At 37.6% G+C, this 22,290-nt stretch overlaps 1 protein-coding gene across 3 annotated transcripts in view; it reads right to left on the bottom strand.

Annotated features, from left to right (window-relative positions):
* MYO9A (myosin IXA) overlaps positions 1-22,290 on the bottom strand; it is a 307,652-nt gene that overhangs the window by 150,141 nt on the left and 135,221 nt on the right. For all 3 annotated transcript variants that reach the window (XM_025390154.1, XM_025390156.1, XM_025390153.1), the window contains 2 exons: positions 17,265-17,406; positions 9,060-9,255 (listed from right to left, as the gene is read on the bottom strand). In XM_025390154.1, coding sequence (XP_025245939.1) covers positions 9,060-9,255; positions 17,265-17,406 — 338 coding nt within the window. The remainder of the gene's footprint in view (positions 1-9,059; positions 9,256-17,264; positions 17,407-22,290) is intronic.

Consider the following 22,290-nt stretch of genomic DNA (forward strand, 5'->3'; position numbering starts at 1 on the left):
ACATTACCACAATCAATTTTAGAATATTTTGATCATACAAAAAGCCACCCATACTCTCTATCGCTCTCCCTGTCTCTTAGCTCCATACCTGACCCTCTAGCCCTAGGCAAACACTAATCTAAGTTCTGTTTCCACAGATTTGCTTATTCTGGACAATTCACATAAATGGAATCATACAATATTCCATTTTGTAATATAGAGTATTATATGACTCCATATTACAAATATGGAAACTGTACTTCTTTGATATATCATAATGAGAACCAGGCATGGCGGCATGCACCTGTAATCCCAGACACTCGGGAGGCTGAGCAGGGAGGATCACTTAAGGCCAGGAGTTCAAGACCACCCTGGGTAATTCGGCAAGACCCCAAGTCTAAAAACAAACTTAAAAAAAAGAAAAGGCCAGGCATGGTGGCATGTGCTGTAGTTCCAGAGTCTTGAGACGCTGAAGCAGGAAGGTACCTGAGCCCAGGAGTTTGAGGCTACAGTGAACTGTGATAGCACCACTGCATTCCAACACATGCAACACAGCGAAACCCGGCTCTTAAAAAAAAATCTGGCCAACACAGTGAAACCTCATCTCTACTAAAAATATAGAAAGAGCCAGGCATGGTGGCAAGTGACTGTAGTCCCAGCTACTAGGGAGGTTAAGGCAAGAGAATCGCTTGAACCTGGGAGGTGAAGGTTGCAGTGAGCCAAGATGGCACCACTGCACTCCTGCCTGGGCGACAGAGTGAGATTCCGTCTCAAAAAATATATATATGTGTGTGTGTGTGTGTGTATGTATCATATACATGTAGCATATGTGTGTAGCATATGTATTAGTATATACATACATATATGCAGCACATATGTATATATACATATACACTTGTATATATATACACACACACACAAATATATATATATATATATATATATATATCTTAATGCTTTCAAGGTTCATTCATATTGTGGCATGTACCAGTATTTCATTTCTTTTATGGACAAATAACATTCCATGTATACATATACCACATTTTGTTCATCCATTCATCAGTTGATGGAACATTTGGGTTGTCTCTACTTGTTGGCTATTAGAAAGATGTTGTGAAGAATATCTGTCTACACATTTTGTTTAGTTTGTTCTTCTAAGTATATACTTAGGAGCAGAATTGGTGGGTCAAATATAATTCTATATTTAACTTTCTGAGGAACTGCCAAAACGTTTTACAGAGTGGCTACATCATTTTACATTTCCATCAGTAGTATACAAGACTTCTAATTTTTCCATATCCTCACTAAAATTTGATATTACCTATCTTTTATTATAGCCATCCGAGTAGTTGTGATGGCTATCTCATTATTGATTTCATTTGCACTTTCCTGATGACAAACGATACTGAGCATCTTTTAGTGTGTTTACTGGCCATTTGCATGTGTCTTTTCAGATCCATTGCCCACATTAGATTGGTTTCTTTTTTGTTATTGGGTAATAAGAGCTCTCTATATATTCTAGATGCCAGTTCTTCATCAAATATATGATTTACAAGTATTTTCTACTATTCTGCAGACTGTAATTTCACTTTCTTGATAATGTTCTTTGAAGCACAAAAGTTTACAATTTGATGAAGTACAATTTATCCATTTTTGTCCTTTGTCTTTTTGTTGTTACATGGAAGACTCCATTGCCTAATACATATTGGGAAGTTCAAGTCCTCCAAATTTGTTCTTGCATTTCCAGATCCCTTTCCGTATCAATTTTACGATCAGGTTGTTAATTTCTACAAAAAGGCAGCGGAGGTTTTGACAGGGACTGCATCAAACTGCATCAAATCAGTAGATTTGTTGGGCCATGGTGCCATCTTAACCATATTAAGTCTTCAAATGCATGAACACAGGATATCCCTCCATTTATTCAGGTATTCTTCAGGTTTGTTCAAAGGTGTTTTGTGGTCTTCAGTGTACAAGTCTTGCAACTCTTTTTGTTAAATTTAATCATAACTATTTTATTATTATTGGTGTTCCTGTAAATGAGCACCGATTTAATTTTGTTTTCAGGTTGTTCATTGCTACACTATAGAAATACAACTTATTTTTGCATATTGATCTTGTGCCTTATAACCTTGCTGACCTCACTTATTGGCTTTATGTTTTTTATAGATTCCTTAGATATTCTATACACAGTATCACATCACCTGTAACCTAAATAATTTCTTCCTTTCAAATTATTTCATTTTCTGGCCTAACTGCCCTGGTCAGAACCTCCGGGACAATGTTAACCAGAAGAGGTGAAAACGGGTATCTTGTCTTATTCTCGATCTTAGGGGAAAAGGAAAACATTCAGTCTTTCACCGTTAAGTATGATGTAAGTTTTGGGTGTCTTACAGATTCCCTTATCAGGTTGAGAAACTTCCCTTATATTTCCAATTTGTTCAGTGTCTTTGTAGGAATGTGTTGGCTTGTGTCAAATGCTTTTTTCTGTGTCTCTGAGGGTGATGATGTGATTTTTATCTTTTATTCTGTTAATGTGGTTTTTATTACATTGATTCATTTTCATAAGTTGAACAACCTTGCATTCCTGGGTAAACTCCAATAAGTCATGGTATATAATACTTTTTATCTGTTGCTAGATTCCATTTGTTAGAATTTTGTTAAGGATTTTTGCCTGTATATATATATACAGGATATCTGTTTGTGGTATTCTTTTCTTGTGATGTCTGCTATCCAGGTAATACTGCCTCACAAAATGGTATGAAAAATATTCCCTCATATTCTGTTTTTTGGAAGAGCTTATAAAGGATTAGTGTTAATTCTTCTTTAAATATTTGGAAGAATTCATCAGTGAATTCCCTTGTCTTTGGCTTTTCTTTGTAGGATGTTATTACAAATTCTCTTTGTTACAGGCCTATTCAAATTTTCTGTTTCTTCTGGAGTAAGCATTGGTTGTTTGTATTCAAGAATTTGTCCATTTCAACTAGGTTCTAACTTGTTGCCATATAACCATTCATACTGTTAGAATCCTTTTTCACTTCCATAAATTCAATAAAATTGCCCCCCCGCCCACTTTCATTACTGAAATTAGTAAATTGAAGTCTTCTCTATTTCTTGGTCAAGTCTAGCTCAAGGTCTGTCAATTTCATTTATCTTTTTAGAAAACCAACACGGTTTTGTTTTCTGTACTGTTTTCTCTACTTCGTTTATTTCAGATCTACTCTGTTACATCCCTCCTTCCATGTGCTTTGAGTTTATTTTTTTTTTTTCCAGATTCTTAAGGTAGAGTATTAGCTTATTGATTTGAGATCTTTCTTCTTTTTTAAATGTAGGTATTTAAAGATATAAACTTCCCTCCTAGAACTGCTTTAGCTGAATCCCGTCAGTTTTGGTGTATTGTTTTTGCCTCTGCTCATCTCAAAGTATTTTCTAATCTTGTGATTTCTTCTTCAACCCATTGGTTATCTGGAAGTATGCTGTTTAATTTTCACATATTAAGACATTTTTGTTTCTCTATTACTCATTACTGCTTTCCTTTTTATTAAATAGATGTTTTCAGTCAGGCATCGTGTCTCACACCTGTAATCCCAGCACTTCGGGAGGCCAAGGTGGGCAGATCACTTAAGGTCAGGTGTTCAAGTCCAGCCCGGCCAACATGGTGAAACCCCATCACCACTAAAAACACGAAAATTAGCTGGGTGTGGTGGTGTGTGCCTGTAGTCCCAGCTACTTGGGAGGCTAAGGCAAAAGAATTGCTTGAACCTGGGAGGTGGAGGTTGCGGTGAGCCAAGATTGCACCACTGCACTCCAGCCTGGGCGACAGAGCGAGACTCCATCTCTAAATAAACAAATAAATAAATAAATAAGATGTTTCCTAGTACACTATTTTAATTTTCTTGTTATTTCTGTTACTATAGCTTAATGGTTTTCTTAATGGTTGCCAAGGGAATTATAATTAACATCTGAACTTACAGAATCTAGTCAGGATTTAAAACAAGTTAATTTCAATAGTATATAAAAAAAACTTTCCTCCCACATAGCTCCATTCCCTCCCTACTCCTTTATACTGTTATTGTCCTAAAAATTATGTCTTTAAAACTGTATGTCCATCAAGAAAGAATTATAATTATTGCTTTATGCAAGTTATCTTTCAAAATTAGAAGGAAAAAAGAGCATAAAAAATGTATTTATATACTGTCTTCCTGTAGTTGGCAATAATGACAGTCTTTATTTCTTCATATCCATTAGTTACTGTCTAGTGTACTTTCACTTCAACCACAAGAACTCCCGTTAGTACTTCTGGTGGGGCGGGTTTGCTAGTAATAAATTGCTCAGGATTGATTTAACTGGGAATATCTTAATTTCATCATCATTTTGAAGGATAGTTTTGCTGGATACAGAATTCCTGATTGGCAGTCTTTTTCTCTTTCAGAGCTTCAAATGCCATCCTGCTACCATCTAGCCCCAGTGGTTTCTGTTTTTAAAAAAATTTACATATCAAGTTTGTAATAGGAAACCCAATGGCTTCTGATAATAAATCAGCTGTTAATCTTATTGAAGATAGTTTGTATAAGATGAGTTGCTTTTCTTTTGCTGCTTTCAAATATTCTCTCTTTGTCTTTGGACACAGACACTTTTACTATGATGTATCTGAATTTGGATCTCTTTGAATCGATTCTCCTTATAATTCACTGGGCTTTTTGGAGTTACAGGCAATATTCTTTCATCACATTTGAACAGTTTATGGCCATTATCTCTTCAAATATTGTTTCTACTCCTTTCTCTTCTTGCCTTCTAGATTCTCAGAAATTGGTATGCCTGATGATATCTAACAGGTCTCTGAGGCTCTGATCATTTTTCCTCATTCTTTTTTCTTTCTGTTGTTTTAGCTGGATAATGTCAATTATCTGTCTTCAAATTCACTGATTCTTCTTCTATCTGTTCAAATCTGCTGTTGAACTCCTCTAGCCAATATTTCATTTCAGTGATTATATTTTTTTCCAAATCATATTGGAGGGAAAATAAGAGTCATGAAATGTAAAAAAATACATTTATACTGTCTTTCATATTTAACTATTTACTGACATAAATATTTACACATATGTAACTTTTATCTTTTTAGTAATATTCCCTATTTTCCTTTAACTCCTCAGACATTGTTGCGAGCTTTAGCTCTTTGAACATATTTGAAATAACGTAAAGTCTTCATTAAATTCAATGTCTGGCTTTCCATGAGGATGGTTTCTATTGATTCTTTCCTTCCTGTGTATAGTTCAAACTTTCTATGTTTCATAATTTTGTGTTATTTAAATAATATAATGTGGTAAGTCTGGAAATTAGATTTTCCCTCATCCCTAGGGTTTGCTGTTGTTGCTGTCTCTTGTAGTTTTTTGGTATTTTTGTTTTTGTTTTTTTTTTGATATGAAGTCTGGCTCTGTCACCTAGGCTGGAGTACAGTGGTGCAATCTTGGCTCACTGCAACCTCCGCCTCCTGGGTTCAAGCAATTCTCCTGCCTCAGCCTCCCAAGTAGCTGGGATTACAGATACTTGCCACTGCACCCAGCTAATTTTTTTATTTTTAGTACAGAAGGGGTTTCACTATGGTGGCCAGGCTGGTCTCGAACTCCTGACCTTGAGATCCACCTGCCTCGGCCTCCCAAAGTGCTGGGATTACAGGTGTGAGCCACTGCTACAACAACCTTGTAGTTGTTTTTAAAAACAATTTTCCTGAACTAATTCTGTAAGGTTTGTACTCTTTGTCACATGTGACCATTCAAGTCTCTGCTCAGTTAGCTTAGTGGTCAGGCAATGACTGAAGAGAGACATACCACCTGCCTAAAAACGAGTAAGTCTCCCAGGCTTTTTCAATGGTCAATGTCTGTGAGTTGAGGCACACCTTCGACACTTGGCTAGGGAGCTTATAAACTGCCTTGGCCTTCACTTCCTGCTTGCTCAGAGCCTCAAAGTTATTCAGCAAGCAATCAGGACATTGTTGGTCTTTCTTGAGAATGCACATAGTCCTGAGCATGTACACAACCCCATATATACGCACAGCCATCTAGATGCCCAGGAATATGTTGGAACTTTTCAAGGTCATATGGAGATCTCATTCCCCAGCTCATCCTTTTAAGCATTTTGGTTAAGATATTGGTTGTCTCAACTGTTGCCTACTGCCACAGAGAGCTGTGATGTTCAACAACCGATTCTGTTTGCTGTGCACAATGCCCCTGGGGGTTAAAGGCTGTTCGCAGTGGGCAAACTCCAAGTGAGGTTAAACAAAGACAGTGTGGTAAGTAGGGTATTCAGGAAATCACCCAATAGGTGGAATAATGAAAATTCTCTGGGAATGGGGCATTGAAGGAGCTCAAATTGCTTCTATTCCCTCCAAGTGGTTGCCACACTGCTGATTTCTACCATGATCCAGGCTGTCGGTTTTCTAGGCTACCATGGATCTGAAGAGGAAGGGATGTGAACATTACATGTTAAAATGCCACAAAGTACACTGGCTTTACGATATTCAGCCTTTTTTCTTACATAAACACTTCTCAGGTTACTGTGAACCTTTGATTAATTTCCAGGGTTCTGACAAAGTTGTTTTGACAATTTTTGCCCATTTTCTCATTGCTATTATGAGAACATTTTTAGAGGTCCTTACCCCACCATTTCACTGATGTCTATCCAAAATCCTTATTCTTAATTGCCCTACTATACTGACCAATACAGAAGTGATTTATAAAAAAGTCTTTTTTTTTTTTTTAACAAAAGTTTATTTAAATCTATTAAGTACTAGGAAGAATTGTGTACAAAGTACAGCATAGAGATTTTAGACTTATGGTGATACCCAAATCAATTTTAGTATCTGGTCAATTTTGAAAATAGATGGTCACTAGAACGCTTCTCCCACTTACAGAAACAAACAGGAGTACATCAGAGTCACATAGTCTATTCAGTGGGATGAAGAAGAGAAATAGGTTCTGTGGAAACCCTTAAAGCTCTCTTATCTGCAGACACTATATAAAGGGTTTCAGCTTCTCTCCTTGTAGATGAAGAAACTGAAAAATACTCTGGACCCTCTTGTTCATGTCTCATCCTGATGGCACAGCTGAATTACCCATCTTTGCCTAGCCTTTTTAGACTAAATTCCTATTTGGCTATACTTTTATTTATTAATAACTCCAAAAGAATCAAATAAAGCATCATTGTACTCAGTTCTACATACTGTATAATTCCCAGTCAGGTTATGATTTCTGCTGTATCTTCTTCATGATCCTTAAATAGTATTCTTTACTCTGGGCTCTTCCTTATTTGTGAGGAGGAAATCACAGGCAAGGTTGATGATACAACTGGATCATCTGTTCTCTACTGTCTCACTGCTGACCAGACAAATCATTGCCATTTCTCATTCTACCTCTCAGCAGGGCCACCATGCAGCTTCACTGAGACTGCCTATTGATGTGACTCCACTAAGAACATTTTATGGTTTCCAACAGCCTGATCACCATAATACACATTCTGCAATTATAGTAACATTTTCTCAAAAATAGTTGAATTACTTTTGATTTAAAGGCCTTAAATGGTATTGTGTCTTTTAATATGAAAGTCTATAAAAAAAAAAAAGAACACAATAATAAGAGTAAAAAGTAGATTTTAATTTGATACCATAATTTGTGCTCAGCTGGCTTGATGAAAAGAATGTCAGGGAATTCCTTGAAGAAATCCAGGGTATTGTTGGTGAACACACCTGTTTACCATCAGGGTGTTTCTTGACAATTAACTAAGAGTCCATTGAAGTTTTTAATTAAGATATCATCAAAGGAAATAAAAATACACTGTAATTCTGCAGGTTAACATCTTCTTTCTTCTTTAGAAAGTATTATCTTTGCCCTCTTATTCTCATCCAACATCTAGAATTGGTCACCTCACCTTTTCTGCCTTTCACATTTTCTACTTCATCTTAATCTGTAATTCCCATTTCATCTTAATATGACTGCATAATATTTATGGTCATTATAAAAATTCTGGATCTACCGTTTAAACCATTTGCACAATCTGTTAGTTTTTACAGTGATACAGTGTTCCAAGTTTATAATATGTTTTTATCCTAAACCTACCAAAAGAGAGTAGGTAGGAAGTGGTGTGGAGAAAATAAAATGTTAGGGTGAATGCTGGCATTGACACTGATATATTGTAATATAAACAATTACTTTCAAAAACGAATCTGCTCAGGCCTCAAAATGCAAACAAACCAGAGTTTTCCTTTTCCTTTATAAAAAGTAAATATAAATAGTAAATATAAATATAAAGGACTATTTGAAATAGTCCTTTTATTTCTCAAACTATAATTCTCCCTATATATCTACAAAGACCAGTTCAAATACTTTACAATCTGAAAAAACAGAAACTAGGTTCAATTATTTTATATATATTTTTAGAAATACACTCTCTCAAATATATTTATTTGTCTCAAACATTTAAAAGCTAAACTTAAAAGTTTTACTACTAGTGCACATCCCAAAAAGCCACATAAGTCGCTTTGGGAGTCCTGAAAGCACAGGTGAGCCCTATAACATTTCTACTGAAAGGCATAAATCTCAACTGCATATGTATCACAAAATCTTCACTATGCAGCAATGGCCCTACCTAAGACTAGAGCTACAGCAAACAACAGTTTGGTTTCCAGTAGGCCAAAAGTGCTTATGAAGTTGTCCTCCCACAGAACGTGAGATGAGAGATTTTATGATTGAAGCGGGAGGCATACAGAAAAAGTATCCTGCTTTATCTATTTCTAAATTTCAAAGTTTTTAAAAATCCATGAACTAAGAGTAAAGGAAAAGAAAATGAACACTTCATGAACATATGCTCTGACCTTATCCTCATAATTTTAAAGGCAGTATAACTCTCTTCTACAGAAAAGAAAAACTGTTCCTAGTCACAAATCGGTTAAGAGATGACACTAGATTGACTACAGAACCAGGATTTTTGTCCTTGAGAATCTCGTAGCAAGAATTCTACTTCTTTTTGTGGAGAAGTAGAAAGGTAAAAAAAAGATGAAGTATGGTAGAATACTAATAACTGCCACTTACCAGCTTTTCTGTGAATGTGTCTTTTCCCAGCTTCCCTGAAAGCAACCATGGCTCTGAAAAAAGCTCGGAGAATTGCCCATCGGAAAACAGCTACAGGATCAATTCCAATCATCCCAGAGATAAATGCATTCTTGCTGCTTCTCAGAAGAGCTACAATGTCTGGGCGCATATGATCTGTATTTTTTTCCCGGAAATCCTACATGAAAAATGTACCAGTGTTACTTATGGGAAAAAAAAATTTATTAAAAACAAGATGATGAGTGATAACATACTTTGGATGCTTGTCCCTCCAAACCTCATGTTGAAATGTGATTTCCCCATGGTGGAGGTGGAGCCTGGTGGGAGATGTTTGGGTCATGGAGGTAGATCCCTCATGAATGGACTGGGGCTCTCCTCAAAGTAATGAGTGAGTTTTTACTCTAAATTCACCAAAATCTGGTTATTTAAAAGTGTGGCACTCCTACTTCTCCATCTCTTTTTCCCTCTCTCTTGTTCTCTCTCTCTCTTGCCGTATGACATACATGCTTCCACTTCGCCTTCCACCACAAGTAAAACCTCTCTGAGGCTTCAACAGAAGCCGGGTAGATATCAGTGCTCTGCTTCCTGTATAGCCTGAAGAATCGTGAGCCAATTAAACCTCTTTTCTTTATAAGTTGCCCAGCCTTCGGTGTTTCTTTATAGCAACATGAGAATGGACTAACGCAAGTGACATGTTTGAACAGTGGTTGAACAATGAGATAGAAGAAATGTCTGCTCCAGGTAGCTAACTGGACTGGGTATCTTCTATAAGGTCTCATTCAATCCTAAAACTATTGATTTCTATACTACTTGTAAATTAGAATAAATATTCTACAATTTTATAGCAGCTCGTTAAACTCTGGTCAGGGACAGCCTCTCCAAAGAGGTATCACATACAGCAATAGGAGAGCTGAATAACAAGAAGGAGCCAGAGATGAGAAGACTGGGAAGAGCAAGCAAGGGTAACACCTACAACCTATAGATGATGATAAGCTGGACAAGTTAGGAGAAAAGCAATAAAAACCACAGGCTGGAGCATTGGGAACAAGGAGAAAGTAGTGGAAGATTAGATAAATAAATAGGCTATTTAGACTCTGAACTTCAGTTGTTTGTTCAAATTTTATTCAAGTATAAAGGAAAGCCCTGGAAAGGTAACGACATGAGTTAACTGGTGTTTTATACATGGTTGCTGCATAGGAAATGAATTGTTCAAAGAAAGAATGCAAAAAAGAAGGCTCGATATTAAAGTAAACCAGATAAGAACTGCTAGTGACTTGGATTTGGTCAGCTATAACAGCAGAAATGAAAAATAGTTATATTTGGGACATGTAAAGGCAAAAAACCTGCTGATTAATTAGGGTGTGATGAGAAAATGAGGAAATCAGGTTAAAACTTATAATCTGGGGTTGGGTATTCAGTGGATGGAGATGCCATATACTGATAAGGAGAAGACTAGAGAAAGAAAAGATATGAGGATAAGAAATGAAGATCAAGAGATCAGTTTTGTCCAAGAGAAGTTTGTGCCAGTGAGGATAATAATAGTAGATAACACTTAGAGGTTAGTATGTATCTGGCACTCTTCTAAGCATTTTACATGTATTGTCTCATGTAATATCATTTAATACTCCTAATAATCCTTTCAGATAGATATTACTACTCCTATTTTATAGATGAGAAAACTGAATCAGAGAGAGGTGAAATATCTTGGCTCCTATTACACAATAAGAGGAAGAGCAAGGGCTCAAAAACATACACTCATAACCAAATGGATTTGTGAGTCTGGAGTGCCAGGGAGATTTCAGAAAATATATTTGGTTATTATCAGCATACAGTTTTTTTTTTTTTTTTAACAAGGTCTCACTCTTCAGGTCAGGCTGGAGTGCAGTTGGCACCATCATAGCTCCCTGCAGCTTGTAACTCCTGGACTCAGGCAATCCTTTGCCTTAGCCTTCCGGGTACCTGTGAGTACAGATGTACACCACCATGTCTGGCTAATTTTTTAATTTTGGTAGAGAAAGAGTCTTGCTATGTTGCCCAGGCAGGTCTTGAACTCCTGGCCTCAAGTAATTCCCCCACCTCAGCCTCCCAAAATGCTGGGATTACAGGTGTTAAGCCATTGTGCTCAGCCAGCATATAGATTTTTAAAGCTGAATAAGAAGGATTGTAAATAGGCAGGAACAACCATCTACCAAAGAACAGAGGCTGGAGGAGCTAGAACATAAGAAAATGGGTTAAAATGCACCATAATTAAATGGGGAGAGTAAACTTCCACTCTGGGAACAAGGGCCCAGACTGATATTACAGCATAGGCATTGACTATAATCTTACCAAATGCAAGGAGTAAAAATTTGGTAAGTCAATCACTCCAAGTTGGTACATCTTCATTGAATATCTCTAACTCAGAATTCTATGAGAAATACACCTAGTATTATATCATCTATCCTCATGTACAGAAGTCAGCTTGCACTCATCCTATTACTTTCAGGGCTTTTCTTTCCTAATTCTTCTTTATTCTCCTGAGAACAAGGAAAAACAGGAAACAAGCCAGGAATTTTGGTCCTTGGCTTGTCCCTACATACCCTTAGAGCAAACATATGTATTATAAAAGAAAATTAGAAAAACTGAATAAGAGTACTCAAATCCAAATAACCTCTGACACCATAATCAGCAGCTAATAACTACTGATAGCAGACAAGCTGTGAGGCGTGAACTTTATGTGTTTTACATAACTTATTGCTATCCAATTCTAATAGATACTCAATAAAGCAGACATAGTCATAAGCCATAATTTACTGATAAGTAAACAGAAAGGTAAAGCAGCTTTCCAAAAGGCAAAGAGACAGTAAGTACCAGTGGCAGGAACTGAAACACCAGTCTGCCCTACTCCTATTAATAACTATACTATACAACCTAAAAATCTAGGATTCTTTTCAATGCTGACTGTCAAGTGTTGAGAGTGACCACTGACCTTCATTTTCAAAATGAAATAGTCTGTCTTCACATTTCTAGATTTCTAAGTACATTATCAACTGACCATATCATTCTTCTTCAAAATCTCTCTTCTAGTTTCCACAAGAACATACTTTGTGGTTTACTATTTGCTTCCTATGCTGCCCTTCTAAGTCCTCATTGGTAGTTCATATTGGAAATTCAAGGGTTGGCTTAATAGTGTGCACTCATTTCTCTTTTTTAGGTTTGTTTGTTTTTGGAGATAGGGTCTTGTTCTGTTGCCCAGGCTGGAGTGCAGTGGTACCATCTCAGTTCACTGTAACCTCTGCCTTCCGGGCTCAAGTGAATTCTACCCCTCTGTCTCCCAAGTAGCTGGGACTACAGGCACACACCACCATGCCCAGCTAACCTTTGGTATTCTGTGTAGACACTAGGTCTTGACATGTTCCCCAGGCTGGTCTTGAACTCAGGGACTTAAGAGATCCACCCACCTCAGCCTCCCAAAGTGCTGGGATTACAGGAGTGAGCCGCCACACCGGGCTGTGCACTCATTTCCTCACTCAACCCTCTTAGATCAAGTGATCAGAACCACAGTTATGACTTTATTTTATCTTATATATTTATTTATTTAGAGACAGAGTTTCGCTCTTGTTTTTCAGGCTGGAGTACAATTGCTTGATCTTGGCTCACTGTAACCTCTGCCTCCCAGGTTCAAGCAATTCTGCCTCAGCCTCCCGAATAGCTGGGATTACAGGCATACATGCCACTATGCCTGGCTAATTCTGTATTTTTTTAGTAGAGATGGAGTTTCTCCATGTTGATCAGGCTGGTCTCGAACTCCCGACCTCAGGTCATCTGCCTGCCCCGGCCTCCCAAAGTGCTGGGATTACAGGCGTGAAGTTATGACGTTAAATTAACACTATCTTTATGATGAAGCCCAAATGTATATCTCCAGATCAGATCTTTCGTATTATTTCTTGAGATCCATTAACACATCTTTAAAGGGTATGTCTAATTTGAAAGAAAATGTATAAGACCAGTAGTATATTTAAATTTATAAATCTATAAATTTATAGATCTGTAATCTATAAATTTTTTTATATTATCAGTTATTTTCCTATTACATTTAATTTATATTATTTTGTGTTATCTTTTCAAGGAACTAATTTTTGGCTTAGTTGATTTCTTTGTTCAGTGTCTGCTTTATATTGCACTGATTTCTGGTCTTATTTTTACACCCTTTCTCTAATTCCTTTGAGTCTGATTTGCTCTTCTTTTCCTAGTTTCTCACATAGAAGCTTAGATAACCACTTTTCGATCAAGCATGGTGGCTCACACCTGTAATCCCAGCACTCTGGGAGACTGAGGTGAGCAGACCACTTGGGGCCAGGAGTTCGTGACCAGCCTAGCCAACACGGCAAAAACCCATCTCTACTAAAAATACAAAAATTGGCTGGCTGCGATGGCTCATGTCTGTAATCCCAGCACTTTGGGTGGCCAAGGTGGGCGGATCACGAGGTGAAGAGATTGAGACCATCCTGGCCAACATGGTGAGACCCCATCTCTACTAGAAAAAAAAAAATTAGCTGGGCGTGGTGGCATGCGCCTGTAATTCCAGCTACTCAGGAGGCTGAGGCAGGAGAATCACTTAAACCCAGGAGGCGGAGGTTGCAGAGAGCCGAGATCACGCCACTGCATTCCAGCCTGGCGAAAGAGTAAGACTCTATCTCAAAAAAAACTAAAAAACAAAAATTAGCTAGGCATGGTGGCACAAGCCTGTAGTCCCAGCTACTCGGGAGGCTGTGGAACGAGAATTGCCTGAACCTGGGTGGCAGTGGTTGCAGTAAGCCAAGATCGCACCACTGCACTCCAGCCTGGGTGATAGAACAAGATTCTTGTCTCAAAAAAAAAAAAAAGTTTAGATAACCACTTTTCAACTTTTCCAACATATGCATTTAAATTTATAAATTTTCCTACATTCATTGCTTTAACTGTATCCTACAAGTTTCTGATATGCTGCATTTCATTAATGTTCAGTATAAAATATCATAATTTTAATAATTTATTGAAAGTAATTTATATTGTCATTTCTTTTTTGAATCATGGGTTATTCAGAAGAGTTTTGCTTAATTTCTAAATATCCAATGATTTTCTAAGTTATCTTTATGATATGCTAATTAGGTCAGCTGTTTAACAATGTTGTTTGATTTCGTGTTGCTTGTTCTGTGAGTTACTAAGAGAGATGTGTTAAAATCCACAATTTTTTCTTTTTCCTTAGAAAAATGTTGAGAAAAAGAAATCTACAATTATGATGGTGGACTTATCTAGGTCTACTTTTGCTTTCCTTTTCCTTTACATATTTTGAATCAGTCATTAACTACATATAACATCAAGTGACTGGCCAGGCGTAGTGGCTCATGACTGTAATCCTAGCACTTTGGGAGGCCAAGGAGGGTGGATCAACTGAGGTCAGAAGTTCGAGACCAGCCTGGCCAACACAGTGAAACCTCGCCTCTACTAAAAATACAAAAATTAGCTGGGAGTGGTGGAGTGCACCTCTAATCCCAGCTACTCAGGAGGTGAAGAATCGCTTGAACCTGGAGGGCGGAGGTTGCAGTGAGCCGAGATCACACCACTTCACTTCAGCCTGGCGAAAGAGCGAAATGAGACTCCATCTCAAAAAAAAAACAAAAAACAAAAAACATTTAGTGATTATGTCTTCCTGTTGAACTGACCCCTTTTATCATTATAGTATGTCCCGTTGTATCTCTAGTAATATTTCTGGTCTTAAAGTCTATTTTGTCCTACGATTTCTTTTTTTTTTTTATTTTTTTTTGAGACAAGTCTCACTCTCTTTCCCAGGCTGGAGTGCAGTGGCAACTATCTTGGCTCAATGCAACCTCCTCCTCCCAGGTTCAAGCACTTCTCCTACCTCAGCCTCCTCAGCAGCTGGGATTACAGGCATGCACCACCATGCCTGGCTAATTTTTGTATTTTTAGTAGAGATGCGGTTTCACCACGTTGGCCAGGCTAGTCTCAGACTTCTGACCTCAAATGATCCACCCACCTTGGCCTCCCAAAGTGCTGGGATTACAGGTGTGAGCCACCATGCCCGGCCTGTCTTGAAATAATATACCCCAGCTTTTATCCTTTCTCCATCTTTTTACTTTCAACCTATCTGATAATGTGGATGAATACCCCAGGCGTGTGTGTGTGTGTGTGTGTGTATGATTCTATTTATCTGAAATTTAATTAAAAATAAAATTAAGAATGATAAAAATTACGGTAGTGGTAATCTCTGAGGGGAGATGATTGGGAAGGGGTATGAAAGAAATTTAAACACTTTATTTGTGCACTTTATGCACAATATCCTCAAGTTTTTCTATAGATCTTTTCTTTTGTTTTACTTTTTAAGCTATAGTATTACTTTCTCTTCTAAAATCCATTCCTCCCAGTATCTTCCATCTTTGGAAATGGTACCTGCAAAGTACCCATCAGCTCTAGCCAGAGGTCACTTACTCATTGCGAGTCCATCAATAAAGTTCGTGGATGGTTTACCCCAGAAATATATCTCATAATCACCTGGATCCCCCACAACCTCTACTGCCACTCCAGTGCTTCAGTTTACCTCAACATTTCACTTCAATTAAAAAAAAGCGACTTAACTCATCTCCCAGATTCCACTCGTACCCTCTGCTATCCCTTCTCCTCAAGGTAATCAATGCAATCTTTTAAAAACATAAGTCATATCCTCTGCTTAAAATAATATCACAGTGCCACTAATTTTTATAAAAGCCAAACTCAACTTGGCTTACAAGCCCTGAACAATAACCCCGTCTATTCTCTAAGTTCATTTCATGTTACTCTCCTTAGTTCATCATAATCCAATAGCACTTACCTGTTTTCAATTATTTCACCAAATCAAACTCTTTCCTATCTCATGGCCTATAATATTCATCATCCGAACTCCTCATCAAGGTAACATTTATTTCAGGTCATCTCTCAAAATTTAAGTTTCTTAGAGAGGTGTTCATGAATTCACAAATTCAAAATCCACTACTACTTTCTCTCATAGGACCCATTCACTTATTTATAACACATAGCCCATTTATCTATGTCATATAAATAGATATACATATATATGCACACACAATATGTATGTATGCACATATGTATGAATATGTGTATAGAGAATCAGGAATACATCTGTCTAGTTTATCATTAGATCCATTTCAAACACCAAGCACAGAGTCTGACACATGTTCTGTGTTCAACAAATACTTCTTAAATAAATCAATAAGGCCGGGCGCGGTGGCTCAAGCCTGTAATCCCAGCACTTTGGGAGGCCGAGGCGGGTGGATCACAAGGTCAGGAGATCGAGACTATCCTGGCTAACATGGTGAAACCCCGTCTCTACTAAAAATACAAAAAACTAGCCGGGCGCGGTAGCGGGCGCCTGTAGTCCCAGCTTCTTGGGAGGCTGAGGCGGGAGAATGGCGTGAACCCGGGGGGCGGAGCTTGCAGTGAGCCGAGATCGCGCCACTGCACTCCAGCCTGGGAGACACAGTGAGACTCCGTCTCAAAAAAAAAAAAAAAAAAAAAAAAATAAATCAATAAATGGATGAATAAATGATCTTAAGACACTCAACTCAAGACCCAGGAGAAAACATTTAATTCCACTATTCTCCATATCATCAGCTGCCTTACCTGGGAAATTAAATGCCTTAAATAGCAGGCTTAAACATTAAGTAGTTGAAGAATCACAGACTCACAAATTACACAAGAAATGGACAAAATTATGAAGATTCCACTCCACAAAAGTTAAGGGTTTCAATATATTCATGAAAAGTACAAACTCACAAATCTCTAATGGTGAATAGAGACATGAAGACCTTATGAGTGCAGAGAAGGGAAAAATTCAACAAGTTATGTGGATAAACCAGTGAGCTTGAGACATAGAGATACAATCTATTCTTTCAGATCTAAAAAGTTTATCGGGATCGACTGACAACATCAGGTTTATCTTCAGGCAGAAACCAACAGAAATATTACCTTACCTAAGACAGTAACGTGCCGAAAAGCAGAATCTAAGTTTTAGTAGTATCCTTATAAAGTATCTCCAGTTATTACTGATCAAAAGCCTCCACAAACTACAAAGAGGGCAATGTGCTAGGGACAGTCTCATAGTTAAGAACTCATCTCTGCCCTGTAAGCATATTCAGTGAGAAATTTACTGACCTTTACCCCATATTTTACTTTTCCAGCATAATGTTTTATAATGAAAGCAGGCTCCATCACGGCTGGAAATTCGATGTAAGAATTATCTTCATGTTGATGCTTAAACTTGTCTAGCAATGTTTGATTTGTAGCCTGTGGAAAGCTGAATTTAAAAAAAGAAAAAAGAAAAAATAACACTACAGAAAGATGAGAAAGATACGGTAATTAGTCCAGTTCTTTTCAAAGTACATTATAATTACATTGTCATCTTACACATAAAGCAGTTTACAAAAGTTTTCACCTATATTATCTAATCTGATTCTCATAACAAGCTAAAAAGTAATAATAAATATTGGTATTACTATTTTACAGATGAGGGATAAAACATTATGATTTGCCTATACTCATACTTTGCAAGTAGCAGTACCAAGAAACTAACTCATCACATATTTAGCTTAGATTGCATTGTTCTGAACTACTGTAAAACCCAAAGGAAAATAAAATCCAAATCATATACTCTTTGGGGCCAACAACTTCCAAATAAGAGAATAATATCTCGATTCTTATAGGTCCTAAAAGTCCATAAAAATTATTTGACTTCCTATTCCTTCATGCATAAATAAGTAGCCGTTTTTTTACTATACCAATTATTATTTGTACTCATTGACCGTATTGATCAATTGAGCACTTAATATCCAGCGATCACACAAAAAATATCTATTATTTAATTGTATAATAGGAAATATGGAAATACAAAAGTTCAAAAGAGGAAAAAATTATTAATGGTGTAAATAATGAAAAGGTTCACACAGGACATAGGAGGTGTTAAGATTGTGATGTTAAAGGCTGGGAAGAGTTTCAAATAGAGAAAATATCATTGACAAAAAAGGAGAAAGAAAGTTTCAGAAAATAGCTTCATTTAATGGTAGCTGAAATATGAAAAATAATGTGACATGATGTTGTAAAGTTGCTTAATACAAATCTAACGTGCAAAAATCATTCCAAAATTACAACAAACATAGTTAATTACACAGTATGCATTGCAAACCATACAGAGAATGGCCTTTGGCATCAGATAATCATAGTTTAGATTACTCATTCTATCAGTGACCTGGGGCAAACTAGGCAACCTTCTTTGAGAAGGGGTCTTATAACCCACAAAATGAGATAACAGTTATCACAGTGCCAGTAGAATTAAATAAAACTAGTAAAAACATCTAGCAACAGCAGGCATCCTCTAGGGATTAAACAAACATTATCGACTTTATGTTGCCAACACTGATATTTTCCTGGTCACCTTGGCCTGCTTTTGTATTCAAATAATATCTCTTCCTCAAAACATCTCCACCATCTAGCTCACTCCAAAACTTTAAAGCCATTTTACAAAGGAATATAACTTACTATTTCAAACAGAGACAACAGCACAGCTCCTACTAACAGTCTCACTAATCTTCTTTCAAGTCACCAAAGCATATTATCAAAATAAATTTTCCTATAATATTGCTTTAATCATGTTTCCCTTCTGCTCCGAAATGCATAGATCACCAAAGCAAAAAGACTTGACTCCAAGCTCCTAAGCATAGGCCAACTCAACCTCTGCAAACCTATGTCTCACTACTTCACAGCAGTGTGCCTCTCTTAAGGCAGGATGCTCACTTCATCATCTCTAGGTCAAGGTTTATTTGCCTTCTAATCATCTGAGTAACTGAAAAGCTTACGATATATTTTCTCTTACTCTTAAATGGATAATAGAAATTTTCAAAGGAAGGAAGATAGACAAGAAAACAGTCTTTACTTGAAACTAAAAACAATGGAAAGTTCCTGTATTCAACAGACATTTATGGATACCCATTATATTACCAGGCAAAAAAAAAAAAAAAAAAAAAGGAACAAAAGAAAATCATTTGTTATTGCTCATATCAAAGCTCTTAACCTAGTGTTCCCCAAAGACTGTCTGGCAGGGTAGTGTCAGGAGAACTTCTAGAGATTTGAAAACTACCAATGCCTGCACCCCACCTACTGCAATTCTGACTTGATTAGGTGGATGAACTAGCATCAGTGGTATTTACAAAGTCCCAAGGTAATTCTTATAAGCAGACAAGATTCACAAAATGCTGCCCTAAATGAATGCTCTAATCCTAACTTCAGTCACTGTTAAAATGTAGACTGATTTAACAGATCTGGAATGAAAGCTTGAGATTCTACATTTCTAACAAGAATCAAAGTGGTCCACTGCTGCTGATAGAAGATGACACTTTCAATACTATGGGAAGATTGATAATATTCCTAACATCCTATTCATATGTAAATCTGACACAATATTCCTCCTTCCTCAATGCCACCCTACATCCTACAGAATCTCGCTTAAGTAACCTGCCCCATATCATACAGCCATTAAGTAGGAGAGAAAGGCTAAACCAAGACCTCTGATTCTAAACCCATACACCTAGAGCACTACAAACACATTGCATGAAGAATACGGTTAAGGATATATTTGACATTATATATTCCCTATAAAAAATATTTTTAGAGAAAAAATACTCAAGGTAAGTCCCAAAATAGTTCTTCCCACATGTGACTAACTTATTTTCAATCTAGTTTTTTTACAGGTAAATGGCAGAGAAAAAATATTTCATGCCTTTGCATCTTCTGGAATGTTAAAGCACAGAGATTCTTTACCAGGACAGGTAATAACTACAGGACTGACTCATAAAAAGGTTATTCAGTCTAGTATCCTACCTACAACAATATGCTGACAGATGATGCAAAGTAATTATAATAATAGGAAATTATATTAATTGTTAAAGCAGCTGCCAATCAGCTCTAATAATTATAAAGTTCTTCATTTTATTGAGCCAGAATTTATCTCCCTGAAATTTATGGCCACATGGCTCAACCCCAGTAGCTTTCAGGTCACAGCAAAGAAGTGACATTCTCGGCCAGGCTTGGCGGCTCATGCCTGTAATCCCCAGCACTTTGGGAGGCTGAGGCGGGTGGATCACAAGGTCAGAAGACAGAGACCATCCTGGCTAACACAGTGAAACCGCATCTCTACTAAAAAAATACAAAAAAATTAGCCGGGCGTGGGGGTGGGCACCTGTCCCAGCTGCTTGGGAGGCTGAGGCAGGAGAATGGCGTGAACCCGGGAAGCGGAGCTTGCAGTGAACCGAGATTGCACCACTGCACTCCAGACTGCACGACAGAGCAAGACTCTGTCTCAAAAAAAAAAAAAAAAAGAAGTGACATTCTCATTATTGGGTTAAAATCTATGTGAAGTAGCAACTGGTCAGGAAATTATAGTCTTTGTATAATAAGATGTGCATTCAATGAAATTTTGTTTAAAGAATGACAGGACAGGCACAGTGATTCTCATATGTAATCCCAGCACTTTGGGAGGCTAAGGTGGGAGGACAGCTTGAGTCTAGGAGTTTGAGACCAGCCTGGGCAACAAAGTTGAGTCCTTGTATCTAAAAAAACATTTTAAAATTAGCCAGATGTGGTGGTATGTGCCTGTAGTCCCAGCTACTCAGGAGGCTGAGGCGAGAAGATCACTGAAGCCCATAAAGTCAAGGCTTCAGTGAGCCATAACCGCACCACGGCATTCTAGCCTGAGCTACAGAGCAAGATCCTGTCTCAAAAAAAAAAAAGGAAAGTAATTCTACTACCTCAGTTGCTGTTTACAAACACCTTAAGATATATAGGACAGAACATCAACATTTATCACTGTCATTTGCCTTTTGCATGTAAGAAAACTGAGGACTAAGGATATTATGAGATCTGCCAAGGGTAGTTTTGATATATACAGTTGTGATACTACAATTATATACATATATGTTTTCATCCATGGCTCCTGGCTCATAACTCCCACAGCCCTTGATGGAGTCTTCTGTTATAATGTTGGGGTGCATTAGGCCTCAGGAGCAGGCCTCAGGAAACAGAATCTCTCTCTCTAACCTTCTTCTGTTCCCCTTTTACCTGCCCAAGGGAGGCCTCAAATATGACTGCAGATTAAAAGACCCTCATTCCAGAAAGGGTCCCTCTCCATATTCTGAAGGAAAAAATGCTGCACAAGAAGCCAAGAAGAATCTGGACAGACAGGCCTTGCTGGGTTTCCCACTCAGTCTATCAGTATAAGATCATGTTCTTTTGTCCAATCACATTTCTACACCATTGTCAATAATGCCTATGTAATGAAGCCTCCATAAAAACCCAAAAGGACAGCACTTGGAGAGCTTCCAGATAGCTGAACATACGGGTGTTCCTCGAAGGTAGAGTACCCAAGAAGGACATGGAGACTCTCTACTCCTTCCCCCATACCTTGCCCTACACATCTTTTCATCGTATCCTTTGCAATATCCTTTATAATACACTGGGGTAAATCTAAGTAAGTGTTTCCCTGAGTTCTGCAAGCCACTCCAGCAAATTAACTGAACTCAAGGAGAAGCTGGTTGGTCAGAAGTTCTGGAAGAGTAGACTATTCACTGGTGTCTGAAGGTGGGGTGCGGTGCAGTTTTGGGGACTGAGTCCTCGATCTGTGGGATTTGATGCTAGCTCCAGGTAGATAGTATCAAATCTGAATTAGAGGATACCCAGTTGGTGTCCACTGCTTGCTGGTGGGGAAAACCCCACACACATTTGGTCACAGATGTCTTCATGTTGACTGTTATGGTGTGCGAGCAGAGGAAAACATGGTTTTAATGTTTTTCCCAAATAACTGGTGTCAGAGAAGTGAGATTTGCTAAAAAGGCCCTGGCTCACTGAAACATGTGGTTTGGGAAGAAAAAGGATAAAAGGGTAGAAGATGAGAAACCTTTGTTCTGGTGTGGCCACACGGTCACCCAAGGTATGAAGCCATAGTTGCTATGCTCAGTTATTAAAGGTAAAAGTAATCAGTGGAATTTAGAGATGGTTCCAACTCCTGGGGAACTGGTTCACTGGCTGCATAAGGAAATGCAAACTAATAAGAAAAAATGAACTGGCTGTTATAAATAAACAGCCATAAAACTAGCTATTATAAATAAATAATCCCTTAATTATTGTTATTTAT

The sequence above is a fragment of the Theropithecus gelada genome, chromosome 7a, assembly GCF_003255815.1.
Source record: "Theropithecus gelada isolate Dixy chromosome 7a, Tgel_1.0, whole genome shotgun sequence".
Taxonomy (NCBI): Eukaryota; Metazoa; Chordata; class Mammalia; order Primates; family Cercopithecidae; genus Theropithecus; species Theropithecus gelada.